General features: G+C 42.3%; 1 protein-coding gene across 6 annotated transcripts in view; it reads left to right on the plus strand.

Annotated features, from left to right (window-relative positions):
• C2CD5 (C2 calcium dependent domain containing 5) overlaps nt 1-26,755 on the plus strand; it is a 915,439-nt gene that overhangs the window by 143,833 nt on the left and 744,851 nt on the right. For all 6 annotated transcript variants that reach the window (XM_086920391.1, XM_086920370.1, XM_086920386.1 and 3 more), the window contains exons 7-8: nt 3,934-4,132; nt 24,303-24,454. In XM_086920391.1, coding sequence (XP_086776517.1) covers nt 3,934-4,132; nt 24,303-24,454 — 351 coding nt within the window. The remainder of the gene's footprint in view (nt 1-3,933; nt 4,133-24,302; nt 24,455-26,755) is intronic.

Here is a 26,755-nt window from a genome sequence, read left to right on the forward strand (position 1 = left end):
TACCCCATCCCAGCTCAGAACCTGGCTATATGCAAATCAGTCTGTCCCTGGCCCAGTGCATCATGGGAACAGGGCAGACTAAACTACCAAGCCAATTCTTCACCAGAAAGGAAACAAGCTACCGGGGACCGGTTTCTGGCATTTCAGCCTTCTTCGGCCCGGCTTGCTTGAATCCTGATGGATCAGTGAGAAAGGGACTCATGTCTGAGTATACCCTGCCACACCTATAGTGGCCAAAAACGATTTACAAAAAGGGGGGTGGTGATGAACAGAGTGTCTGAGTTAAACAGACCACTCTTACCCAGTCCAAAGATCAGGGCTTGATCCATCACCGTTATTTATCTCACTACCCCATCCCAGCTCAGAACCTGGCTATATGCAAATCAGTCTGTCCCTGGCCCAGTGCATCATGGGAACAGGGCAGACTAAACTACCAAGCCAATTCTTCACCAGAAAGGAAACAAGCTACCGGGGACCGGTTTCTGGCATTTCAGCCTTCTTCGGCCCGGCTTGCTTGAATCCTGATGGAGCAGTGAGAAAGGGACTCATGTCTGAGTATACCCTGCCACACCTATAGTGGCCAAAAACGATTTACAAAAAGGGGGGTGGTGATGAACAGAGTGTCTGAGTTAAACAGACCACTCTTACCCAGTCCAAAGATCAGGGCTTGATCCATCACCGTTATTTATCTCACTACCCCATCCCAGCTCAGAACCTGGCTATATGCAAATCAGTCTGTCCCTGGCCCAGTGCATCATGGGAACAGGGCAGACTAAACTACCAAGCCAATTCTTCACCAGAAAGGAAACAAGCTACCGGGGACCGGTTTCTGGCATTTCAGCCTTCTTCGGCCCGGCATGCTTGAATCCTGATGGAGCAGTGAGAAAGGGACTCATGTCTGAGTATACCCTGCCACACCTATAGTGGCCAAAAACGATATACAAAAAGGGGGGTGGTGATGAACAGAGTGTCTGAGTTAAACAGACCACTCTTACCCAGTCCAAAGATCAGGGCTTGATCCATCACCGTTATTTATCTCACTACCCCATCCCAGCTCAGAACCTGGCTATATGCAAATCAGTCTGTCCCTGGCCCAGTGCATCATGGGAACAGGGCAGACTAAACTACCAAGCCAATTCTTCACCAGAAAGGAAACAAGCTACCGGGGACCGGTTTCTGGCATTTCAGCCTTCTTCGGCCCGGCTTGCTTGAATCCTGATGGAGCAGTGAGAAAGGGACTCATGTCTGAGTATACCCTGCCACACCTATAGTGGCCAAAAACGATTTACAAAAAGGGGGGTGGTGATGAACAGAGTGTCTGAGTTAAACAGACCACTCTTACCCAGTCCAAAGATCAGGGCTTGATCCATCACCGTTATTTATCTCACTACCCCATCCCAGCTCAGAACCTGGCTATATGCAAATCAGTCTGTCCCTGGCCCAGTGCATCATGGGAACAGGGCAGACTAAACTACCAAGCCAATTCTTCACCAGAAAGGAAACAAGCTACCGGGGACCGGTTTCTGGCATTTCAGCCTTCTTCGGCCCGGCTTGCTTGAATCCTGATGGAGCAGTGAGAAAGGGACTCATGTCTGAGTATACCCTGCCACACCTATAGTGGTTCCGTCCAGAGGTGTCAGGGAACAACACCCAAAGACCCCGGAGTTCCACCTGCCTTGGTGCACAAATGAACAGAAACACGGGCTTCTCGATGGTGGCGCCAAAGACCAAAGGTTTATTACTGCAGGGACACAGAAGTCACAGAAACTACGCATGGGCAGTAACTAGGAGCCTGTTCCAATTGTACAAAGAGGGTTGCTCCTTATATACTAAATTTTGGCCTTCAGGCGAATTCTTCACATGTTAGTACATTCCCAAACCTTTGTGTCCTAAACAATAAATATTTGGCGTTGCACAGGAATCGTCGACAATATCTGATGTCAAAACATTACGAACAAGGGGTTCCCACTTTTCCATCATAATCTCATGTCAACTTTTCATTCAAGACCCGGACCGCCTCATCGTAAATTTCGTTACCTCCCCCTAATAAAGGCCCAGAAGGAAAGGAGCAGAGCCAGGTGCAGAAGATAGAAAAGCAGGATAAGGGATGTTTGTGGGTTGTAAATGGGCAAGGCTACCGGCTTCGGCCGCCTAATCGTGATCAGGACAATGGACACGAAGACCAGTTTAGCAGGACTGGCCTCGGGCAGAGGAGGCAGCCTTTGTCGAGTCATGCAGCTACAGCGTGATCTGGTTTAAGGTGCACGTGTCATGAAAGAGGTGAATCTCCGGCTAAGGCTGCGTGTCCTTAATCGAAATGAAGTGATCAGAGGTTATTGCGTATGTGAGGGCAAGAAACACAAAATGGCGGCCATGATCTAAGATGGATGCCGTGGGTAGATCAGAGATGTGTTTATAAAAGGAGTGCTCTTGCTCGTAGCGTAGCGAAAACACCAGGATATGCTAAATGGATCATTTGCGGTTCGCCGATACCAATATTATGTATTTCCGACAATATTGAAAACACGGGTTCAAATCGTCACGGAACCTCAAGTCGTTGTACAGGAACAGGGGACAGCATTTTCATTCAGTTCACGTAAATACACTTAGCGTTCATTGGTTTTCTGATTGTGCTTTTAGAACTGCAGGAAGCTCCTGTGACATACCTTTACTTCCAGAATGGGTGACAGTGCTTAAGGGGCACTGACATAACAAGCATTAAAAATGCAATAGGTCTTGCCTTTCATTAAGTTAAAGCCATTTGCTTTGCTATACAATACCATTAGCAAAGCAAATGGCTTTAACTTAATCAAAGGCGAGACATATTGCATTTTCAATGCTTGTTATAGGGACGTGCTTGCTTCTCTGCTCAATGCTTATGATTATCAATGATGATCCCCTGAAGCAGAAGAAAAGATTTCTTACCTGCAACCCTAGTTCTTCATTAGGCGAATCTCCAGTGAAACCATAAGCAAGTTTCCCTCCTCCCTGATGGAAGGGACAAACCTAATTGACAGCCATTCTAGTTTATGGAATCCTTTGTCTCTGTAAAAAAAGATCCAACATACTGCCACCCGCTGGATATGGTGAGGTACTGGAAGACTATGGGCTCCTAAAGGTGTGGTATATGTTTTCATACTAGCATAGCCTCAACCTTTTTGTCTGCATTGCCCTGATTCCTTCAACCCCATTTCCTTTCAAAAGGTTTGTGAATGAGATTTTTTTTAAAGATACTTTTTTCTCACAATTTTCCTATTTTTATTCTTAATTGGACTTTTTTGTAAAGTAAATTAAATAAATTGGCCTATATAGCCTATTTTATCGCCCAAACTTAAAAAAAAATATGTTAAAACTTGGACTTCCTAAAATAAGTGAAGACCCACTCTTCAGGGGATTTACTTTAAGGATGTGCTCCAGGATCCTGTATATGGATGGGACTATTCACTGTTTGATTTCTATGAAGATTCCCCTAAAGGAGAACTAGGATTACAGAAATAAACCTTTTCTTCTTTGTGTTTGTTGTGACACCTTTGCAATTATATCTCTTCTCAAGCATTAATTAACAATTTAAAAAGATCAAAACATGGGTCTGAAAAGTGGGATGCGTTGAACACCATCAAGAATCATAAGTAGTCATCAATATTTCATGCTTTGGAAACTCTAAGATATCTACATCCAATCTGTTTTCTGTAAGCCAATTACGGTCTGTTGTCTCGTCACATGCGCTTCCTCACGGCCTGATATCTTCAGTTAAGAGAATTCTAACCCTATATATGTATCTGTTCTCTTAATCAATAAATGTACTGTGTGTCTATGACATTTCTGACATTTTCATCAGGTTTTCATTTCAAGAAAAGTGCTATTGAGAAGACTAGAATAAAGTTTTTTTAATACACATTTTTGACCCTCCTTGAGCAATGTTTTTTTTTTTAGGTGAACTGCAGAGGAAGATTGGAGTTAAGGTTCTTGAAATGAGAGGAAATGCAGTGGTTGGTTACCTGCAGTGTTTTGACCTGGAAGGAGAATCTGGGTTGGTTGTACGAGCAATAGGGACTGCATGTACCCTGGACAAATTAAGTAGTACATCTACCTTTCCGCCTGCATGTAATTCTCCATCCAAAGAAATAAAAGAGTAAGTATGGCTATAAATCTTAACATGCCTTGAGCTTTTTACTTTCCTTTTTGTTGCATACCCGGTTAACTTTGTGCATGTTTAGTATGATTTTGATTTGCAGCTGTATGCTCTGCCTTCATAGCCTGCGAGTCTACGTTTATGCAATTTTCCAAGGTAAAGGAATAACTGCCAGCATTTAATAGAATGGCATGTAGTTATGAGCTTTGGTCCATTGAAACAGCATGCTCATTACACTGGCAACCTCTTAATTGAATGAAACCACCCAGTTCTTTCTTTGGCAATAACATTTAACATTTGCCTAAACTGGGATGCAGTTTTTTAATTACAGCATGCCATCTCTGCGTTCCTTACTGTTGGGGCTCCATGGTAACTGAAGCTCAACAGACTCAATAGTGAATGGGCTCAGTGGTATCTAAACAACAGTTAGTGCTCCATTACATGTGCTGTAGAACTACCTTAATTAACCTTAAAGTAGCAAGAGCCACAACCTCCATTCCACTCTTCTCTGTAGATGCAGTTTGAACCTATGTCTGAGAGACCTGATCTTCATGCTGACATTAGAACTGCGCAAGAGAATCTGTTATTTAGAATAGTTTGTTCCCTAGCTTGTGATTGAAACGGAATGTGGCAGACAGCACTCCTCACAATAAGTAAGTCCCTTTAGAGCAGCAAATCTATTTTTTACGCTGATAAAGTGCCTATGTGTTACTCATGGATTGGCCATTCTTGACTGAGCCCTTGAAAAATTACCCATGTAGAGGATTATCTATATATATTTTTTACTCCGTATCGCATGATTTGGACCATAATGGCTTTGTAAACGGCTACTCAGTTACACACCTATCATTCCTAGAGCTCATCGCTATGAAGGCTGTCACAATCCTTGGTACTTGAACAGATTAATTGCAACGCCCTTCTGCAGTAATCCCTGTTGCTTCCGACAATGATGCAGCATAGAGATAACTAACAGTCACCTGACTGGCAAAGTTCCCTAGATTATAGAAAATGTTTACTGTTTGTTTGGTATGCTTCGCCTTTTCCTAGCCTTCTACTCTATCACTTATCATGCCTTACTTTGCACGCACACACTCCAAATGAATTCATATGCATTGTCCTGCAATGGTTTCAGTCACTTAAGGCACTCCTAAAGGCTTCATTCTCTTGCTAATGATTTTCAAATTGTGTATGGAACACCTGGAAGTATAGTAGGCTGACAGTGAGGTGAACATTCACAGGTACATGTTTGAACCGAATTCTACCTGAGGGCCATGTTTAGAACATTTTATTGCACAACTGAAAAATTACCCATCAACCATACCAGTCTAAATTTTCAACTCCTATGTCAGCCAAAACAGAGCAGGGCAGAGTCTGTCCCCATTGCCAACATGAGCTAGCAACATCTTGTCCATGAATATTCCAAATGAGGTGCCACTGCATGGCTTCACACCTAACAACTGAGCAAAATCTTTTGTCCTCTACACGTCTACATTCATACCACCTCAGATGCATACTACTCAACACCCGCTCTGTCCACAGGCACGCCATCGAACTCTGGGACCTACTCGATTCATTCTCCCCTGATGTCGCCTTCCTGACGGAGACCTGTATGAACTCCTCCTCGGCGCCCGACATTGCCATCGCCATCCCGGACGGCTACAAGATCACTCAGAGGGACCACACTAACAAACCAGGAGGTGGAATACCATCGCCCACAGGAATGCCCTCAGAATTTCGACCTGCACCGAAGACACCCTCAGCATTGCAGAACACCTGCACTTCCAGATCCACATCGATCCCAACACCACCCTCCGAGGAACTCTCCTCTACAGACCCCGTGGACCTTGACCACAGTTCAGCGACTCCATCACCGACATAGTCAGTACGCACGCCCTTGCATCCACTGACTACATCCTCCTCAGAGACCTGAACTTCCACCTCGAGAACACCAACAACAGCAACTCCACTACCCTGTTCGACAACCTCGCTAACCTCGGGCTCAAACAGCTCGTCACGACACCCACGCGCCGAACACACACGCTCGACCCCATATTTTCGACCAGCAACCATGTCACCTTCAGCCACACCACCAAACTCCACTGGACCGACCACAGCTGCGTCCACTTCTCTTATGAGAAACACACCACGCACAACCACCTGCAACGAATCCCCTACTGCAGCTGGAACAAGGTCACCGAAGACCAGCTAATCACCATCCTCGCCCGAGACCCACCAGCCGACCCCACCGACAGTAAGACAGCCGCCTGCAACTTCAGGCAATGGATTGACGACTGCCCCAACACTCTTGCCCCGATCAAGAAACCCTCAAACAGATGTACCGACAGAAAGGCCATCTAGTTCACCACTGACCTCCAAGCATCTAAGCAGACTTGCCGAAGACTCGAGAAGAAGTGGTGCCACGAACAGACACTGAACAACCACCCTGCCATCAAGAACGCTAGCCGCAAGCCCCACCAACTCATTCAAACCGCCAAAAGGACCTCTTTCAAGGAACGCATCAACAACAACGCGCACAACAACAAAGAGCTCTTTAACATCGTGAAAGAAATCGCCAACCCAAGCTCCAGCTCTAACGACATCTCACCGTCGCTAGACCTCTGCGACTCCCTAGCCACCTTTTTCCACCGAAAGATCGCAGACATCCACAACAGCTTCAACACCCAGACCCCCCAGACAGCCGCCAACACTTCAGACCCTCCACCCCCAAACCACACCGGCCTCCTGCTCATCTGGAACCACATCAAAATCCACTCCGGCTCACCATCAGACCCCTGCCCTCACCACATCCTCAACAAAGGAAGCTCTATCATCGCACCCCGACTCCGGAAGATCATCAACAGCTCCTTCGAGACCGCCACCTTCCCGGAGAGCTGTAAACAGGCCGTGATCAATGCCCTACTTAAGAAACCCAAGGCGGATCCAAATGACCTCAAGAACTTCTGCCCCATCTCCCTGCTCCTGCTCCCGTTCCTGGCGAAAGCCATTGAGAAGACGGCCAGCATGCAACTGACCCGCTTCCTCAAGGAGAACAACATCCTGGATGCGCCCCAATCCGGATTCCGCACAACCACAGCCGCGAAGCCACCCTCATATCCGCCACCGATGACATTAGGACCCTGCTGGACAACGGCAAAACCACGGCCCTCATACTCCTGCACCTCTCAGCCGCCTTCGACACCGTCTGCCACCACACCCTACGCACACGCCTCCACGACGCAGGGATCGGCGACAAAGCCCTGGACTAGACCACCTCCTTCCTCACAGGCAGAACCCAGAGAGTCCGCCGCTCCCCATTCCGGTCAGAAGCCACTAGGATCACCTGCGGCGTACCCCCAGGATCATCCCTCAGCCCGACCCTTTTTAACGTCTACATGGCACCGCTCGCCAACATCGTCCGATCGCACGACCGTAACATCATCTCATACGCCAACGACACCCAGCTGATCCTTTCTCTCACCAAGGACCCCGCCACCGCCAAAACAATCCTCCACGAAGGAATGAAGGCCATCGCAGAATGGATGAAGAACAGTCGCCTGTAACTTAACTCTGACAAGACAGAGGTCCTCATACTCGGCTCCACTCCCTCTGCCTAGGACGACTCCTGGTGGCCGGCTACGCTGGGAGCTGCACCGACCCCCACCAACCACGCACGCAACCTGGGGTTCATCCTGGACTCAAAACTATCAGTGACCCAGCAAATCAACACTGTCTCCTCCTCCTGCTTTAACACCCTCTGCATGCATCGCAATATCTACAGATGAGTGCCCGTCAGTATCAAAAGGACGGACACCCAAGCCCTGGTCAGCAGAAGGCTGGCCTATGGCAACGCCCTTTATGCGGGAAACACGGCCAAACTCCAGAGAAGCCTCCAACGCATACAGAACGCCTCCGCACGCCTTATCCTTGACATCCCCCGCCAAAGCCACATCAGTGCCCACATGAGAGACCTGTACTGGTTCCCCGTCAACAAGAGGATCACCTTTAGGCTCCTCACCCACGCTCACAAAGCACTCCACAACAGCGGACCGACATCCCTCAACAAACGACTCACCTTCTACGCCCCGAACCGCCAGCTGACGCTCCGCAGACCGTGCCCTCGCCACCGTTCCACGCATCCACCGAACGACCACCGGAGGCAGATCATTCTTCCACCTCGCCGCCAAGACATGGAACACCCTCCCCATCCACCTGCGACAGACCCAGGACCTGCTGACCTTCAGGAGATTTCTCAAGACCTGGTTGTTCGAACAGTAGCAGCACCCCCCAGCCCCCTAAGCGCCTTGAGACCCTCACGGGTGATTAGTGCGCTCTACAAATGAATAAATGATTGATTGAACCGTTCTTTCCAGACTAACTTTGTGGAGGGTGTAGGAGCCTGCACGCCATTCAAATCTTTCCAAGCACCCCCCCCCCCCACCCCAAAAAAATTCATAGCCCAGCTGTTCAAGCAATAACACTTTGTAACCTCATTGCCATGGACATTGCAGATCTGTCCCTGTCTTATATCCTTTACTGAAACCTTTCCCTTCCCCTCCTTCAACCCAGCTGCTCCAAATAACCCCTGGCCTATCCCTGTTGAAAACCCCACTTCAAACCTCTCCTTCCTTTTCCCATTACTTTTTTCCTTTATGTCTTGCTCTGTGTCCTTTTAACTAGTCCACAGCCATTCACATATTGTAACATATGTGAAGAGATGACACTGAGAATTTCTGTAGAAAAATAAGTGCATGATTATAATCTTTCCAGGGAAGTTCTTCCTCAGCTGTGGACCGTAAACTGACAAAATACTGGTCTCCTCTGGTCAGGTAGTTTGTTTTGGCCACCAATGAAAGGATACTGTTGGTCCTACTGGGCTGAATTGGGCTAGAGAGCTCGTGCACCTTCATTCATACATTTGAGTTTAAGGTAAAACCTCCATGATGGATTGTGAACCTCCACTGAGCCTATTTAGGAAAACATTGTGTTTCTAAAGACCTGCCGCCAACCTTTCTTCAGCATTATTTGCTTTGTGCATCCTGTATGTTTCTCCTTGTAGCATCAACCCTGCTCAGGGCTTTACAGTAATCTGCTAATAACTATTGCAGCAGATATAGTGGGACTTCTCTTAGTAAAATCTTTACAACCCTACAAAATGTCTTCACTTAGTATTAGCATGTCTACTTAGCTCTATAATTTTGAAAAAGGCTAACTATGTCATCTTCTATCGCAACGAACCTGATTAGAGAGAAGGCAATGTGACATATTTGCAGTCCTAATTCTCCAGAATTTGTATTTTGTTTGTATTTATAAGAGGTAGAGTATCTTAGTCTATGTATGATATCCTGGTAGCTGTTCCTGTTGATAGCCTGTTGTGGAAAATGCCAATGTTTGCAGTGGACTTTGGATCAATCCATTGCATACCAATGGGTGGTTTTAATGTCACTCGTGTTTGCCTGCTACTACTTTGATGCCTTTCCATGCTCTTCTTGTTTTTATCCTCCCCTGTGACATATCTTTTTTAACATCCTTTTGATTGGATGACTTGTATAATCCTTCTACAGCTCACATCAGAGAATTCCTTTTTTTTCTTTGAGCACGCCATTGGATGTATTTTTTTGCTCTTCCCTCCATGTGCTGCTTTCCAACTCACAATCGTGCTCCCACCCCCCCCCACCCAACGTGCTCTTTGTGTTACTCCCAATCCTTCTCAGGGACCAATATGAGTATTTATGAGATAAAGAAAAAAGTATTTACTTTATGAACTAGATGCATTTTATCTGCTTCCGGTAAGCCTGTTATAGGAACAGTGGTACCTCACAAGAAGGATAAGGGAGAAGCAATAAATATAGAAATACAATGAGATCAATATTACGTTGTCCATCCGGACAGAAATACTTTTAATATTTTACGTATTTGTGAAGAAAACAAAAACTATGAAGTGGAAACACAAACTCTGCGACAATTAAAACAAGAAAAAGAACAAAGGCTCAAGCATTTCTTAGTGCTTGGAAAAAGAATCAGTAAATTGTCAAGCATAAATGAAGGCAAAAACCATAGCCCAATTCAGTAATACTTATGATGGTGTCAAGGAGACGATGACGTTTCGATCCCATACACAGGAGTACTGGGATCAATCATCAGGACATAGAGTTACATGCCTGAGACTGATGCCGCCTGCTGAAAAAGCAGTAATCCTGCAGGGGACTCGAAAAAACTAGGAAGCAAGTTTCTGCTTACCACAAAAGCTGTCCAATTACTATATAAAAAGCGTAAGTAATTATCAAGGATGAAAAATCGATATTTGAGAAGCCGGGCGAAAGGGATGACACCTTGGCACAGAACACTTTGTAATCTATGTGAAGGTACCACTTCCTGTGGCACTCTCCAATCTCTTGGCCTAGTCAGCTGTAGATGTACTCAAGATGCTGATTATTACAGTTTTATAAACATGTCAGTGGCCATAACTGCACTGTTTCCTTATGCAATCCTAAGATCTTTGTTGCTAACATTAAACTAACATAAGAATACCTGCATACTAGGCTTATAAACATATTTTTGCAATTCCCACTGTTGCTTTGCTGCAGACTTTTGGAATGTTAATCACATGCTAACACTTTGTATCTAGTTTTCTCCATCTGGTATTCAAAGCATGATGCACCTAATCTATTCGTAACAGTTTGCTCACATTATATTTATTAGTTCAGTCCCACTTTCACTTTACATTTATCTATATCGCTGTTTCTCACACTTGTGAACTAACCCACAGTATTGAAATTCAATTATTTGTTGATTTTGTATCCAATTTCCTCTCTCAAACACTTACTGTCAATTTTATTTATGCATTATGGTCTCTAGTAAGTATTTTTGGTAATATGAATCTGTCTTAAGTTTTTATATATTAAGAATCCATTTCAGTTGTATTCAGTGTGCTCCAACAAAATGTACTACATGCAGCCACACCATTTGTTTTTTGAAAATATTTTATTACATTGTTCCTGAAAACACAGTATAGATACATATGTGAACTGTAGACGAAGAGTAACATGAAGGTTATCCGCTTTGAATCCAGTTGACAGTGATACCAATAAACATCATTTTTGGAATGTCTATCACTAAACAGTATTTGATGATTCATTCTAACATATGATGTGTGTTGGAGGTGTGTAGGATATCTTGCTTCATACTGCGTCTGGTTTCCATATTCCTGACCTGGGTTCTTCTGTCCCACTCTCTAAATCCAGCCCATAATATCTCAGCAAGGGGCCAAGACATTGGTAAATTTCTTTGAGCACCCTCTTGCCTGGTATGTCACCTTCTCTGTCCCCCTGTAGAAGTCTATTCCTGTCCTCTACACAGCCAATGTGGGGAGGTTCGGAGAACCCCAGTATTTAGCAAGATCTCTTTTGGCTACTATCAGTCCTAGGTTACATAACAGCAGTTTCTAGCGAGGAAGATTCACTTGAGTGGGGATACCTAATAGGACCTTCTTGAGAATTTATGGGTAATTGTGCCTCCACTACCATTTCCTCTGTTATTTGGTCCCAATATAGCTTTATATGGTGGCATTCCCATAATGTGTGAATGTAGGTCCCATTCTCTGTGTTATGATGGATACATTCTGGTGACTCAGCCCTCCTGATTTTGTGTAGTCTCACCCTATCAAAGTAGGCCTGGAGTAAGATCTTAAATTGTATTCGGCATACTCTTAGTTTAATGGCCACTTCTCTCAGGTGCATAAATGCGGTCTCCCAATCTATGTCCTCCAGCTCACCCGGGGTAGTTTCCCATTGGATATGAGAGCTCTCTGGTTGGCTGGCATATTATTTATAAGGGTTTTGTATGTCCATGAGATCGCTTTGTCTTGCTCCCTGCAGTAATCTTCCCCCTAATGGTGCAAATTCTGGGATGTCTGATGTGTCTAGGTTCTCTGCCCTCCAGGCGTGTTGAAGTTGCAGATATTTATATATTTGGGTATCATTCAGCTTGAATTCATGTTGGAGTGAGTGGAAAGGGATTATGGAATCCTTCTCTCGATTGTCCCCAAGTCTGGAGATCCCTATCATGCCCCTGCAGATTGTCAATTTCTGGCAGGCATGTCCCCTCCCACAGCGGGGTTTCTTTCTCACATTTCTTGTCCTACTACATTTGACGTTCCAACACCTTCCAAGCATCAACTGTCCTTTGGGTTGCTGGGAGTAACTGTCATGCTCTTCTGCCCCATTTATGTAGTGGAGATATGTTCGGGATTGAAATTGAAGCTTCTCAAGAGCGTATGTTGGATGGTCGGCTGGCAGGTGTCCCCATTCGTTTATGACCACCAAGTGGGATGCTCAATAGTAAGATCTTATACCTGGGAGCGCTATCCCGCCATTGTATTGGCTACGTTGAAGTGGAATTCCCTCAGTATCCTTTTGATGCTGCGGTCGATGCTCACCGCTAGATTGGTAATTATATAGAGGCATAGGTATCGAAATCCCTCCCTCTTGACGTGTAGTTGTCTAGGTAGACTCTGTGTATTTAGGCAGCCCCCTACCTGGTATAAGCTGGATTTATCCCAATTTATTTGATAACCCGCCTGGTGCCCATAGTCATCAAATACCTTCAATATATAGGGGAGTGGCATGTCTGGGTTGGTGACATATAAAAGCATGTCATCTGCATATAGTAAGAGCAGCTCCAGATGGTCTCTAAAGCATCTTATGTCCAGTTGGTTTTGGATCAGACATGCCGGTGGCTCCACTATCAAGACAAATAGCAAGGGGGAGAGAGGACATCCCTACCTACTGCCCGGGCACACTTGAACATCTATCAACATTACTCCATTTAGCCACACTCGTGCCATTGGGTTTGTGTATAGTCGATCTATCCAGGCTAGGAAAGTGGGGCCGAACCAAAATTTCAGTAGTACTTGTCTCATGAATGATCAATGAACAGCCTTGAACCCCTTCTCTGCATCTAAGGACCGAATCGCATTCGGGTCAATTCTGTTTTGCACCATGTCTGAGTAGGGCTGAAACATGTTGGTTGAGTAAGGTTATAGGACCATCGAATCCTACAATCTCCTTCTGTAGCTTAGGTTTTTTCGTTCCCATGAACAAAGGGATACCTTGGAGAAGATGAGTGATTTTTATTTACCGGTTACGCCCCCTAGTCAGTTTTTCTTTTAAGAGCTCCTTGGAACACAGTCTAGTCCACCCTGACCTTTAGAAGTCAAGATGAAGCATGAGACTAATAGAGTGTGTGAGGGTTACATATAAAAAATGTTTTTCCCTTTCCCACTCCTATTGAAGTGATGTCTAGGTGTGGCAGGCACTTATTCTTATAATGAATGTCATTATGTCAGGAGGGATACTATACTATCTAGGTAGAGTTCAGTTTCAGGGGGACGTATCCCCCTGTTTTCCTTTCTTAGTTTCAAATGGAACTCCCGACCCTCTGGGCCTGGTCATTGTTTTTACACTTCCATATCCTTGTTTTCAAACAAATGTTAGCACTCTGCAGAGACATTGCTTTGTCCTCCAGCCAGGTAGGCTGCAGGGATGTGGAATTTCTATAACCCAACTCCCAGGACATATTGTTTAGGGTCAAGGGCAACAAGTTTTCATGTGTATTTTGTCCTGGGCCTTCAGCACAGGCATGGGTTTTGTAAAACCTTATTGGTGTGGGAGCTTCTGGACCCTCATCATCATAGCAAACATTGGCAAAAGCCAAAAAAAAACATTTGGTCTCAAAAAGCACACACTTCCACAGTATTTACTGGCACTGAACAAAACCACTTTGTGTGCCGATATGCTACTTAGGAAAGAGGAGAATGCAGTCACTCACAGTAAAGCCAGGTGATACAGAGAGAGAAACAGAATTTTAATAAACGCAAAAAGTCATGGTCAACGCCAGACCAAATTAGTGGCCCAATTATTAAAGAAAGTCTCAAAAGTGCACCCATGGTATATGTCCTTGTATTAAGTGCAGCTATATGGCTTTTGTGAATTCCCAAAGTAGTACTCCTAGAAAATATTTGTGAACAGCATTTTAGCATGAGCAAATATGCATGTGTACATTTGCTCATGCGAATATCTGAGTGTTTTGCAAATACACTTTCCCGCCAACTACTTTTTTCCCAACTTTGGAAGAAGGTTTACGTCTGCCATTGTCAGGAGTAACTTTCCAACATTTCTCAGTATGGGAAAAGATTCGAGAAGAGTTGTTTAAAACCCTTAAAACATGCAAGTTATAGGTTTGCACAGACTCAAAAGGGCATTCTAACCCTGGAACTATTGCTTACCACTACCTTCAGCCCAAGTTTCTAGATCAGCGGAAACGTGAAAATATAAGGGGATTGCAAGTATTCAAACACTACTATGGTATGAGCCCTGGCATAATCAGAGAGGCTAAATCAGAGCTCTTATATAACGAGATTGCTGCCATAATTTGTCGCCACACTACATGGCACCAAAGGGACAATTGGATTTTGTTAAAGGACAAGTAGATTTATGAAGCAACCTGACCCATGGACAAGTAGATATTTTATTAAATTCTACACTCCTGTAGGCTCTAAATTAAGTGGGCTCTTTATGACATAATAGTGTCAAATCCTTCTTGACAGTTTCGCTGGGCTTTTTCATATAACAAGTGGGGGCACACTTCAAAGGGCAGGGATGTGGAATTCCTATAGCCCGACGCCCGGGACATATTGTTTGGGGTCAAGGGCAACAAGTTTTCATGTGTATTTTGTCCTTGGGACAAGTAAGCCCAACCCCTGCAGCACACACCCTCTGGCTGCGAGTTTGCAGTACCACATTATGGATCAGGGAATAACACTGTCTGCAGTTAAGGTAATATTTTTGTCCATTTGTTAATGCTGTTCATACTTTTATTCATGGTTCATTAATTGAAAGCCTTTATTATTAGGGTGAGCGCTCTAAGTAAGTGTTGTAAGCTCTGATTGCACTACTGACAGTGGTTACAGTATAAAAAGGTGTACACACGTTTTCAAAGTTTAGCAATATGAGGCTATGCATAATGCTCCCAGAATACATTCTGATTTGATGCAAATATTTCCAGAAGCTTGAAAGCAAGATTTATGATTCTTTGCTTTCAAAATGAAATGTTCGTAAAAAATGAAAGCTGGAAAAAAACATTTCGCTAAAATAATGTAAAATTTCAGGTACCATTTCTTTGCAGCATCATTTAGTAACATGTGTTGATGCATGCTTGTTTTTCCCAAAAATATTCATAATGGAAAAAATCAGTGTAACAAGTTTCAATAAGATTATGGGAAACAAAAATCAACAAGCACGGCAAAGCAAGTAGGTCTGAAATTGGTGGTCAGGTTTTTAGTTTTGTCAATGTATGAATTGTTTATGCATGGTTTTTGTAAAACCTTATTGGTATGGGAGCTGCCAGGCCCTCACCATTATAACAAACACTGGCAAAAGCAAAAATTGTTTTTGGTGTCTAAAAGCACACTTTGCCAAAGTAGTTACTGGCACTGAACAAGACTACTTTGTGTGACGTCATGCTCCTTGCGAAAGAGTGCTGTCACTCACAGTGAAGGCAGCCGATACAGAGAGAGACAGAATTTTGATAAACGCAAAAGGTCATGGTCAACGCCAAACCAAATTATGGGCCCAATTATTAAAGAAAGTTTCCAAAGTGCGCCCATGTAATATGTCCTTGCATTAAGTGCAGCTATATGGCTTTAGTGAATTCCCCATTTGTAGATTTGCTCATGTGAAAATCTGAGTGTTTGCAAGTTCACTTTCCTTCCAACTACTTTTTTCCAAACTCTGGAAGAATGTTTACGTCCGCCACTAATAGGAGTACATTTTCAACATATCTCAGAATGGGAAAAGAGTTGTTGAAAACCCTTAAAACATGCAAGTTAGTAGGTTGGCACAGACTCAAAAGGGCATTCTGACCCTGGAACTATTGCTTACCACTACATTCGGCCCCCGTATGTAGATCTGCGGAAATGTGGCAACATAAGAGGATTTCAAGTATTGAAACACTACTATGGTATGAGCCCTGGCATAATCAGAAAGGCTATATCAGAGCTCTTATATAATGAGATTGCTGCCAAAATGTGTCGCCGCACTCCATGGCACCAAAGGGACAAGTGGATTTTGATATAGGACAAGTAGATTTATGAAGCAACCTGCCCCATGGACAAGTAGATATTTTATTAAATTCCACATTCCTGAAAGGGTAAAAACAGGAAAGCAAAAAATATCCTGCATATCTATTTTCTGATTGGTTGGAAATTGCGTTCAACTAGACGTCTGTCTCTGGGTTTATTGTGGGCACACTTACTGCCCCAAACCGGATTTTAGTGTTAGATGTGGGTGGACATTAGGATTGCCATAGTGCATGTCCCCCCCCCATTCCTCAGAGCCCAAGTTTAGGGTGGCTGAAGACTTCCTTCATCTTGGAAATTCCCAAGGTGGGTAGAGGAGGCACCGGAAACTTGTGCCCCATTGGTTAGTGTATGCACAGAAGTCATTTCCATCCACTAGCAATAGCGAGCCATAAATGTGGCATCGTTAGGCACCCACTTCAGAACACTTACGGACCGGAGGAGGATCAGGAGAGGTCTGGACCTGATATCTGAGACCAGAAAAGAACCTTAAAGGACTGGATCTCTCTCCTTATTGTACCCATAACAAAGAAGTGGTCATGCAGCTGACTTTCTGTTGGAGCTACTGGTATACAAGAAGCTGCAGCATGTCTTTCCTGCAACTGCCCAGCTAACCAGTGGAACTAAAACTGGATCTGAACTTGACCTTGCTGTGATGGAAAGTCAGAAGGTAAAATCTTTGATTCCGACAAGCTCAGTCGGTGTATTTGACCCACGCTCCATCGCAGTGAGTGTCAAATTGTGGCCAGGTCCCGGTCTACTATTACCTTTCACTATCATTGGCACTTTATGATTCTTTGGCGCTATTTTTACATGAAACTTTAAAAGTTCATATCACCAGTTTTCCTTATAGATTTTTGTCATTTTGTGTATTACATTTTACTCTATTTTCCTTACTGTGTTTGGTGTAGACTGATGTTCAGCCTGTGTGTTCTGTCCCATGGCTATTGGAGAATTGAGCTCCGGTTAATTTAGTGACTTTGAGGTTCACCCTGACCAGAGTTGTGATTATTCCTCGAGGTGGGTGGCCACCCACCACAAATAATAATTCAATTTCTTATAGAAGAAGCATTGGATTTATCCAGGTATGTTCTTTGTAACTTCGAGGTTTCAAAAAATGTTGCATCTTGTTTTTTAATATCTTTACTCTCTTGTCCTTCTCTCCCTTCTTCTCTTGTGATTGCAAAAATCTTGTGCTGCAGTCCAAATCATAAAAAGGGTTCACTCCACTTACATGTTTTTGCATTACCAGCAGCCTCATTTGGTGCCAGTTCTTTCCCACATATTGGGGAGGGATTTACTCAAGTGGTTCTTATTTTATATCGGTGCACTTTGTTTCACTGTTTCCTCTGAATGTAAGTGTCATATTATGTGGTGTTTTCCTATTGATTAGATAACTGAGAGTAGTCATTGGGGGGTGGCCGTCTTCTAGACTGCTTGGGAACATTTCTTCACACATTTCAACTATTTCATCTGACCCTTGGATGCTTAAATTCAAGATATCCTGTAAGTATTTCTGCTATTCCCAAATGTGTTTTTTAGGACACCTCCTCTCAGGCAAAACTTTCTGTTGCTTCTCCAGCTTTTGGATTTCTACCTACCCATGTTTAAATTCTGGGCCTGGTTTCTGAAACTAGTTTATTTACACTTAGGTTTGTCTAAATTAAACATAGCTATGATGTAGGTGGCTAGAAAGGTTTTACTAGGAAATTATACAGTTGGAAATGGCTAGGTTTTTGTTAGTTGGCCTGAGCGAGGCAATTGAATCAACACAAGACTTGTTTTTTTTCTTTTATATTGTTTTTTGCTTCTATAGGAAACCAAAATGTAGCAATGCAAGCATTACCAGTCAGCTATCGCAGCGTATTTCATTTGACTTACCTAGACCTTTTTGTGGGCAGATAGTGATGGTACTTAATGTTGATGGTATTCTCCATCTTCTTCCATGTATTTGGGAATGCTGCTCTCTAATGGGACTTCAAATTGGTTTTGGTTTCCCTCTTGCATAAACCCCGGGTCCCCTGCTGTTCTGTGATATTGAGTTGCTGGCTTGGAAGGTGATCTTTTTGACAGCGATCATATTTGTAATAAGCTATCATAAAAGCCAGGTTCTCTCTCTTCTTTCTCTTCTGAGGCACTAGGTATCATCTTCTTCATGGTCAAAGCTGTTCATTGAACTGTCTTGTCTTTCATTCTGAAGATTTAAACGCCATTCTCCTTAAATATAGAACTTGCTTTGTTGCTTGAGAGACTACTCAGATGTTTGTAGAGCTGTTAAGATATACTGTAAAAGATCGAAATCTTTCAGATTCTCTCAGCAGCTGTTCGCAAACATGCAACTAAAGTCACTATTGCCGGTCGTTTTGTTGCAGTAAGTTAGAGATGCTATCTCCGAATTACAGATTACGCTAGATTCATTTAAAAATTTTACACAAACTATACCGCACATTGGCGCAATTCCGAATGTGGTTGATTCCGGGTGTCAACACTGTCATTTGCCACATTTAGACTTTATTCACCTTGCATGACCCTGTCCCGCCACTATGGCCTACTGGGGCGAGGTCTTTTGCATAATAGAAGAGATCACAGGGTTGCCTTTCGAGTTTACACCATTACTGGGGCTGTTGGGTTATGTCGGCAAGGTTGCCCGGGAAGCTCGGAAATTGGTATCGATATTCTTCCTTCTAGCAAAGCGTCGAATGGTTATCCATTAGGGGAGATCGCGAGCTCCCAGATCTCAAGATTGGCTAACAGACATTGCACATTGCCAAGAGCTATTGACTGTTTATTGGGAACTGCAGCCACAAGGTATTTGCCCTCATGATATATGGGAACCGTTCATAATTTACCTCAGATGCTGCGACACTGGACCGGCCGTAACACCTGTAGACACAACACTCCCCAGTGTAGAAAAGGCATGGATTACATAACCTCACCCTAGCATTGTTCAATATACATGATAATATTCCAATTGCGGACCTTCGGGAAAGCCTTTTTAGGGATGTGAAGGGCGGTGGGGTACTGGGAGATGCACTAAGTCCACTGGGAGAATATGCCTTTTGAGATCTTTTAACTGTACAATGTTAATATAATGGAGCACCTCAGCAGTGTATTATTACCGATCGTCCATGATTGGACACTTGCATAGAAATGGCCATGTTTTGTTCAAATAAATACAATATATTTAAAAAAAAGTCACTATTGCCATTTCTTCAGATTCTTACATCTGTAAAGCTGAAGACATAAGAAGAGTTTAGGCTCCTTTGCTTATTTTAACAGAGCAAAGGGAGCATGGGTTTCCTCAAAAGGTATGTTCCGATCATAGACATTTGGAGGGCAGCAACTTAAGCTACCTCCCATGTGCTTTGAAAGCATTCCTCTCTTGATTCTTCTTGTTGCAGATTTTCACCAGGAGAATTTTGCATGAATTATTTGTCCTTACCATACATGGTGAAACAAGTGAGCATATGGCTGGTCGGTCTCGAATATGGCTCACCTTTGTGGCACCACCTTCCATGCATTTTTTTGGTGAGTCACACCACCCATGTACTGGTTTTCACCCTGGATTTCCAACCAGTGGTTTGTCACTGGCACTTGGGTGCATGGCATCTGAGGACGGAGTTTGTTGCTCTTATCCGGGCCTTCAGCTGTGAGTGACAACTACTGGTAATAAATAGAAAATGTTCTATCACCCAGTCCAAAATGGATCTGATTATTCAGGAAAACGGACAAACAAGAGGGAGCCCCAATTCAAGACGGGGCAGGAGCCCTTTTGAGTGATTCACGGATGTTCCATTATGCAACAATAAAGGCAGGCCTTATTAGTTTAATGTAGTGCAATACACTGCTTTATTTCCGTTCTGGTTTTTGTTTCCTGTTCTTTTTTGATAATTTACTTTTTAGGTTTGCTATTCTCCTTTCTCTGTGCTGTGATTGCTGCCTTGCTCGCTCGTCTTGAACATCTCCATACTTTGTTTTCTTTCACTTCACAAATGGCTGGTCATGCAGCACTTATTGTACTTATCTGAACAATAGGCCAGTTACTTGAAAACAAAATACATTTTTTAATATATTACCTCATATAACATATTTTTCACAAACTGGAACCAAGGTAGGATTAATAATATTTTCTGACCTCTAAGTACTAAAATTTGTATCCGCATAGATCAAAACTGGCTATATAGCACCATAGGAATTTGACTGATGCTAAAGCTGGTATGTTCCACGTCATATATTCCAGAGTTGGCACATCATTTGAGCTAGGTTATCAATCTAGCTGGGTAGCACAACTCTGTGTTATTGTACTGGTGTTATAGAAATTAGTTCTTGAGATTGATTTTGTGCTTAGTGAGTGTAATAAAGCTTGTGACTGTAATTCTCCCTGGTCAAAATTGATCTTTAGAAGACAACCATAATGCAGCATTTTCATGTAATATGGGTATCTGAGTTACAGTATTTGGAGATTTGACCTTTGTTTTAAGTTAAAAAAATATAACCTGGTCTCCTGCATGTAGAACCATGCGTTGTCATTGTTCATATCACCTAGGCTCGAGCATCCAGAAGGAGTCATGCAGATTTCTACTGGTTATATACCCTGTTTAGAATACCCCATATCAGTTGGGATATTAATGTTCTTTCTTTATTGGTTCACATGTTCTCTAGAGCCTTGTAAGCCAGTTAAACCAAACTAATAACATAAAGAGTATCCTATCTAGGTCTGGTGTCAGAGGAGACCTTTTGATTTTGACTCAAATCTGTATGATATATTTACATATCGGGGCTTTCAGCCAAGGCCTTTTGGTTTTACTAAAACTATGTGTATAACATAGTTACTTATAGGGGTCTTAGCAAGACTTCATCCATTAGTCTGGGGTTGGTGTCATTTACATTGTTCTCCCACCCAATCCAGCATGCTTGAAGGGGTTGTGCATCAGCCCACTTAAGCTAGTGGCTGACTTCATTAAAAGTTATGGCATTTTCCCCTTTCACAAAGAACACATTTACACACAATGTAGTTCTCTTGAGCGCCAGGGTCTGCTATGGTAATATATGTTACTATGGTTATGTGTGTGATAAGAAACCGATCTGTCAAACCCTTGACACAAAAATGCAAGTGGAGTTGGCCATTTAAGAGTAATCCGGTGAAGGAGTAATGAATCATTTTTACAGGATGATATACATTTAAAAAGCGTGTGACTCCATTATAGTTAATGGAGACATTTTGTTTTTCAGGCGGATGAATAGAAATAAAAAATAGGTTGATGCTTGCCAATGCGGGTGAGAGTGGACAGGTATCTGTAGGGAATATTCAGGAAAGGGATGTGGTTTCTGTTGCCTTTTTTGTTCTCTCTGTGATAAATCCTCTTATAACTCACAGTGCTATGAAACTTGAGCTGTTCTAATTAGCCACTTATTTGGTCCTTTTATACAGTACAAAACACCATCCTGTCCCCCTGCCTCCACCTCTTTTCGGAGCTACACTATTTGCCAGAGGTTTTCCAATGCCCTGGACTCGAATTGAGTTTTGGAGTTTAGCCCCTCAACAGGTGTAGCTTCAACACCATCTTAGGCTCCTAGAAGAATATGAGCAGGAGTAGACAGCCTGATAACGTCATCAGTGACTATACACAGCACCGTATTGTCCTGCCTCTATATAAACTATGGTTACACTAATCAGACACAGAATTTGGTCTTGCAGGAGGTGGTACTCAAGATGCTTAGGATAGCAGCAAATTCTGGCCGAGCCCATTGAAGTACTATAAACACGTTGTTGAAAATACTCAGACTATGATTTCAATTAAATGCAGACTTTCTTTCACATGCTGCCCCTCTCTGCAAATCCAGATGAGAGCGACCACTAGCAGTGAAATTTAACACTCGTTTATTTTTTAGATAATCCACCCACCATTGGTCTTCAAATGTGCATTGACTCCCATTTCCTATAAATGTGCACACATCCCCTGCCATCTCCTGTCTTTGCACCACCCCCAAAAAATTCAGAAAGCCTTGTTAATTTACTCTTCACCGAAGCTCAGGAGTTTTTTCTTCGAGTTTTTATTGCTAATGTACTTTTTTGTCGGCTGTTGTAGGAAAGTTGCTAGCTTATTAGGTAGGTACTCGGGTCCTTCGAAATACAAAAAGGAGTGTCAATTGCTATGAACAAATATCAGATTAGTGACCACTCTTTTCTGATTAAGTTTGAAGCTAGCTCAAAAATACGTATTACTGTTTCATTTCCATGGCATCCATTCAAGATTTGTGTTGGGTGGCGGCCATAGGGTGCAGGGATGCACCTTAGCTTTTGTCGGAAGTATTTTTAAAGCAGTTCCTGTCACAATTGAAATGCCGTTACTTCCAGTTTTAGATATAATTGTTAAGACGTGAAGTATGTATGGTTTGTGGTATCGAGTTGTGATTTAAATCACACTTGGGTGACAGATGTTTGCTTGAAGTACTTGATAAATACTTTTCCCTTCTAGGATTTTTCTTGCAAATTTCACGGTTGAGAAAAACCCAGATTCTATTTTGTATTACAATTAAGTAAAGAACAATCAGTTTAAGGCTTTCAACAAATTGTGTGTCGTAAGCCATTTGTGTTTGATGCTTAGTATTTTCAGGCACTTACTCATCATGATTGATTTGTTCACATTTATGGAAAATTATTATTTTGAGTAGTTGGTTTAATGGAGAATGAACCCTAAACCCATTAGAATGTATCATTAGTAGCAACCTTCTGCAGACGATTTTGCTAACTCAGTCTGAAATGCTTTTGTTAATTCCTTGCTTTTACCACATTATTTGTTTTCATTTATACTTTTGCATGCATGCTCATATGAATGGTTTATGAAGTGACCGCTAATTAATGTTCCCTGAACTTAATTTTAACATATAACTTTGCAATTTGTTGTATACATTGTTTTTTTTTCTTCCACTTGGCCACCGATTCTCTCAGGTCTCCGCTGGTACTTCCGCCAAGCCATGGATGCCGTTCGACTCACAACAGCCCTATTCACACTGCTACTGGCTCACGACTAACTCAGAACTTCTCTGTGTCTGTTCCCACTCTCATCTTCACTGGTACGAGACTGCACAAGCTCAGTAACAGGGACGAGGCAGGCCAAATACATCATTTTTTCCAAATTCAGGCAGGCAGGCAGTGTAGGCAGGTACCATTCATCTTTACTCCTTCCACTCTCTCCCTCCTTTTCTAACTGGGAATGCACTGTTGTCATATAGAAACCAACTGATAAATTAAAGACAACAGTTGTATATATGAACAAACGATTAAGAAGTCTGTTCCACAGATTTGATGGTGCTTTTTACTGCTTGAAAAGAAGCCCTCTCCCAAAAGTAAAGAGTCTACATTTCAATTTGTTTTTTCAAAAATATGTCAATCATATAGCGCATTTTCAGTGTATTTTTGTGGAAATGATGGTCATTTTGTATTTCTGCAATCTGACATCCTTCTAATCTTAAGCACCAAGTAAAAGGTCCAAAAATAAGGACCTACGTGTGTGTGGATCTGTGGAAGAGACCTCAGTGGAGAACAGGTAAGTAGAAAATTTGCTGTTAGAGAAGAGACTTTTTGCTGTAGAAATAGCTCGTAGGATTTGCTGTCCTAGACTTTGTTTTTAGCTGTGGCATTTTAATGCTATAGGATAAGGAAACATCTTTATTTTTATTGTTACCTTTATTATTTGTTTTTCAGATCACTTGAGCAAACCAAAAAATGAATCATAAATATATATATTTTTTAAAGTATTTCATTTTTGTATCTTTTGCATATTCTTTTTGTTTTGTCTGACATTTCATGCTTTTTTAAATTGGCTTTCTTATTGATTTTGAATGTTGATGTACATAATTTTACACTGAAACTGGCTAATGTGTAGACATGTATTCTAACGTTCTGCCTAAATTTCCTGAATCTCACATGAGGAAAAGTAAGTGCTGCCCTGGGTAAGAGTTTTGGATCATGCCATTGTCATCCAGTCCCTTTGGGGCAGGATTACTGAATGTGTTTCCACCTTCTTCTGGCAGGGTTCCCTTCAGTGAAGATCCTAACCCCAATACTCATTCATCAGGACCCTCCACCCCTCTGAAAAACCAAACCTATTCCTTTTCACCTTCCAAGTGTTACAGCCGACAGTCCTCCTCTTCTGACACAGATTTGAGTTTGACACCCAAAACTGGTAAGGTGCTTCCACCCACTTTATATTTTGTTATGTTTCCTATTTTATTACTTGTTTGTTTATCCCCTTTGTTATCATTTTTTGGCACGTTATCAGAATTATGGACAAGCTAGGAAATTTCACCAGGGGTTGAAGCCCAAATATTTGTAAAGATGTCTTACATTGAAATAAGAGTAATACATCACCAAATTGTAATTTCCTCATTTTTGAGATTTCATTTTCTACATAGAGTAAATTACTCGGATTGAAACTAAACATGCATTAACCGTTCAGTTTTATGTACAAGTGTGGTCCTCACTTAATTCGACAGAAATTCGCAATGAGACTGCATTTTCAGTGTGTTGCAGAAATGAACTGGGCAAGCAACTTTTCTTAGCTTGATTTACAGTGGGGAGTGCCAATCTGCAGCTGTAAATCTGTTAATTAAAGGGCTGTAGGTTGACAGAGCTCTTTTATTTTAATATAATAGCTATTTAAAAAAGCTTTCACCCTCTCCATGTAACCGTCTTAGAAATTCAGTTCAAGAATCTTAGGTCTTTCCAAATATATATAAATATCTAGTACTTGAATTAAGACAAAGATACTGAAGAAACGTATTGGGCAGCAAATTCCTGTGGTAAGAGTAACTAGATTTTGAGTCATCTTTAATTGTTGTGAAATATACCAACCTTTTCTGGCATGATGTCGATGATCTAGTGAATAATAAATGCCCAGTTATTTTGGCAGCTCAAATAGTGATTACTGATAATTAGATTTGTAGTGTACAAAATACAATACAGGAAAATATTTGTAGCAGTGCAGTGATTTTTTTAACTATTCAATCACTAGTGAGGATCACGTTCAGAATTGTTGAGATTTTTCACATCAAGTCTTAACCAGTGTTGTAATGAATACTATGATTACTGTAAGATAAGTATGTGGCAAGTCTCTGTTGTTAGCTCCAACTTGTTTTCTGTCTTCCTAAGTGCTAATAGGCTTAATGGCAATAGCTTGTTAGAAGCAAAAGACATACAAAAGCACCGTTTGATCTTGGAATACCTGAAGATTGATCATCCTAATGAGCCTAATAACCTGAATTTAGAGCAGCACTGCTAGTCTCAGGAATTACTTTGGTTGCAAACTTTGAAGTGCTGATTTACGAATCATCCTAACACGTAAACCCTGTGTATTTAGTGGTTTTGAAGATCAAAATAACTCTAAACTGTCTGATCTGGTGCATATTTACATCACCATTGAAATATATAAGTATAATGACTTCAAAATTGTTAACTTACCTGAGTTTAAGACTGGTATTTGGTCTTCTTTAGAATGTCCCCAAACAATGAGCACTAAGGGTGCTGGCCATGAAATAATATAATGTATTGTGAGGTCAGTCCTTACCCTTTTACGAGGCCATTGCTTAATTTGTGTTAAATAAAAATCAGAGTTTGGGCCCAAATCTAATGTTTGGCCTTAGGCTCCTAATACCAATGCATTTAAATGCCACCTTCTGTCAGATCCCACTCTTTCCAACCCTTAAAACCATATACCAATATTCAGAAATGGCTCCTTGCCGACCTTTGACGAATACACATACCACATTTATAGCTTATTAACACAACTCAGTCATGACCTGCTAGAGGTTTGACTGCACTGAGATTATTATGTTCCTCCACCAATGTTCCATAATAATGAATGAAGAGGGTTCAACACTTCCAAGTTCAGCAAGACTGTCATTGCTCAGCAAAAGGTAGTTCAGTTGTGAACTTCAGGTTGCAGCTCATCCAGCTATTCCAGAAATAAGAAAGTGCATTGCTCTTACAATGTACTGACGTGCAGATTCAAGCACATCAAAACCATGCACTGCTCTGCCAACATACTTCAGTTCTGTCCTGCATGTTGCATCACATCCAACTGTTCCTTTATGTTCTGTAGGTGCCGTTGCATTTTCAAAATATCTCAGTCCTACCTTGTGTTTTATTCAGTATTCTAGAATTGAGGTTCTACACTTTTACATTTTAATAATCCTATCCAGGGAAGACCTATCTCCTAATTTTGAACAGCTTTTCATGCTGTCCATCATGTGCGCAACCACAGGCTATGTACGCCGTAGACTGCTGAATAGCAGTACAGAAAGCACTTTTTTTATTGTTCAAACTAGGTAGACAGAGGAGGCAACTGAACCAGTGCTTTGGTGTTGTGCTGCTACACAGACAGCACTTCTTTGGTCTTGCAGATAGAAGGGCGCAAGTTCATACAGCTAAATGACTGATGACTGTTGCCAGTAGTGTGGAGACTGATTCAGATCCTATATGGGTGACT

Source organism: Lissotriton vulgaris, chromosome 1_1 (genome assembly GCF_964263255.1).
Source record: "Lissotriton vulgaris chromosome 1_1, aLisVul1.2, whole genome shotgun sequence".
NCBI lineage: Eukaryota > Metazoa > Chordata > Amphibia > Caudata > Salamandridae > Lissotriton > Lissotriton vulgaris.